At 46.0% G+C, this 1,963-nt stretch overlaps 1 protein-coding gene across 1 annotated transcript; it reads right to left on the bottom strand.

The window, feature by feature from the left end:
* Positions 1-337: 337 nt before the first annotated feature.
* On the bottom strand, positions 338-1,754 carry ier2b (immediate early response 2b). The gene has a single exon (XM_080837578.1). The coding sequence runs from the start codon at positions 1,613-1,615 to the stop codon at positions 1,061-1,063; it is 555 nt and encodes a 184-aa protein (XP_080693704.1). The 5' UTR covers positions 1,616-1,754; the 3' UTR covers positions 338-1,060.
* Positions 1,755-1,963: the final 209 nt, after the last annotated feature.

The following is a 1,963-nucleotide window of genomic DNA, read 5'->3' as shown; positions in this document are numbered from 1 at the left end:
GCCCCGTGGTTTGGCACACGCCCGCACTCCTTCCTGCTCTTTGAACACATGCTGAACCCAGGGACATACCAGCAGGGAGTTCCCACAAATCACATCCGGATTTCAGAGGCAGGCATATTTTATAGGAACTGTGTAGGTAGATGAAGAATTTCTATACTGAGGTTTTTTTTATTATTATTTAAAATCCCCTGAGAATCTCTCATGTACCTCACTATTAATGTGAAGATTTATAACACCATTGTCAGTTGTGAATATAAAATGTACCTGATGAGTATAATAATAACTTCCCTTTAGTCGTAATAATAAAAAGGCAAACAGAAAACCATGTTTCTTTTTTGAAAACGTTTTATTGCCATATAAATATAAAAATCATTGTATAAAACTGATTCACAAATAGTTTGACATACACACATAAAAAACTGGAGAGGAAAGATGTTTTTTCACATCTTAATTCAAGATATCGAACAGAATGTTGGCATTGTCAGTGCAGTTGCTACATCAGTCCTTGTTGGTCAAGAGGTCATTTGTGCCGCTGTGGATTTCTTGCGTGCTTGTTTACCTTGGCCAGGCGTCATGAGCCGTCAACGTCATACGGGTGAAACACAAATACAGGCCCCCCTGAGCTAAGGGTAGTGGTCTGGTCCCGTTAAGCGATCAAAACACCAGCGTGACTCCTTGTAGTGGCGTTAAATCCCGACAGAGCACACCATCCCCCACTCGTGGCTTTGTCTGTCGGCCTCAGATCGAGCAGGCCAAGGGAGCGTGATCAGCTGCCGCCGTGTGCATGTTCTGACTCAACTGTCCAAGAGCGTCAGACGCATTGACTCATTGACCAGTCATTGCTCCGTCAGCCCCCAAAGGCTTCTATCCGTGTCAGTAGCCTACTTTTCCAACTTTTTGAAGCGGCAAGGCTTGCCATGTCCCAGTCACCCGAGGAGGAGTAGGTGGGTTACCATCGCTCCCAACGCCTTTGTCCCTAGTTCATAAACTAGGTCAATTCCCTGATCCGTTTTAGCTCGGAAGATAATGTTGAATTCCTGGTTATAACTGTCCTGGGTGTTCAGAACGCCTCGATAGCACTTGGAACAGAAAGAGTCAATATTTCTACGGAGCGACAACAGTTCCCGTTACTCCTCAAAACTCCCACGCGTCTGTCGTCCTCAATGTCCATTCTTGCTTTCTTACTTGGCAGGAATTCAGGCTCGGCAGCAACCTTGCCTCTTCGTTTCCTGGAATGTCGGTCGCATGGACTCGAGTCTCTGTTTTCTTTGTCCCACTCACCGTCCTCTGCCTTAAGGGGCTTAATGTCACCCTCATCGTTAGGCATCGGATCGGTCTCTGTGGAAATGGACACCTCGGGGACCGTCTGGTCTGTAGATGTGTCCATGGGCTCTTGTTTTGCCGACTGCTGGGACTCGGAACATGGAACTGTGTGTTGTTGCTCCTCGGTTTCGTTAAGAATCTGGACGGAGTGGTAGATGTCCCGTGCAGATCTCATGACCAGCGAGAGTAGGAGACTTCGATGTAGTCTGAGTCCTCCGCGCTGAGTGCGAGAGGAATATAATTTACCAATGGACAGAGCCATAATCCTTTTGGCTTCTTCGTTCAGATTCATTGTCCCTTGAAAAATATTGTCAATACAGCTCACTCAGACGTTCAGGACTTTTCGGTTTTTGTTTACTCGATTTAAAGGCGACGTCTGAGTTTCTTTCACAATTTTGTGTTGCGACAGTAGTTGTTCACCTGTCGGTGTTCGGTCACCGAAAAAACTTTCAACCCCTGGTAGGGCAGGGTTTTATCTGAGCCTGGCGATGACGTAATGAGTTTCCATTCCTTAGTAGCTAAGTGACACAATACGCTCCACCCCGCCCTGCAACGTCTTAACCATATGTTAGGCAATTCGACGAACGCTCAACATTGAAGCTTTTACCTGAAAATGTTGTTTACCTTTATGTTGGTAATG

The sequence above is a fragment of the Sprattus sprattus genome (genome assembly GCF_963457725.1).
Source record: "Sprattus sprattus genome assembly, chromosome: 1".
In the NCBI taxonomy this organism is placed as follows: Eukaryota; Metazoa; Chordata; class Actinopteri; order Clupeiformes; family Clupeidae; genus Sprattus; species Sprattus sprattus.
The sequence above is the reverse complement of the archived record's forward strand: the minus strand, read 5'-3'. Positions and strand labels throughout refer to the sequence as shown.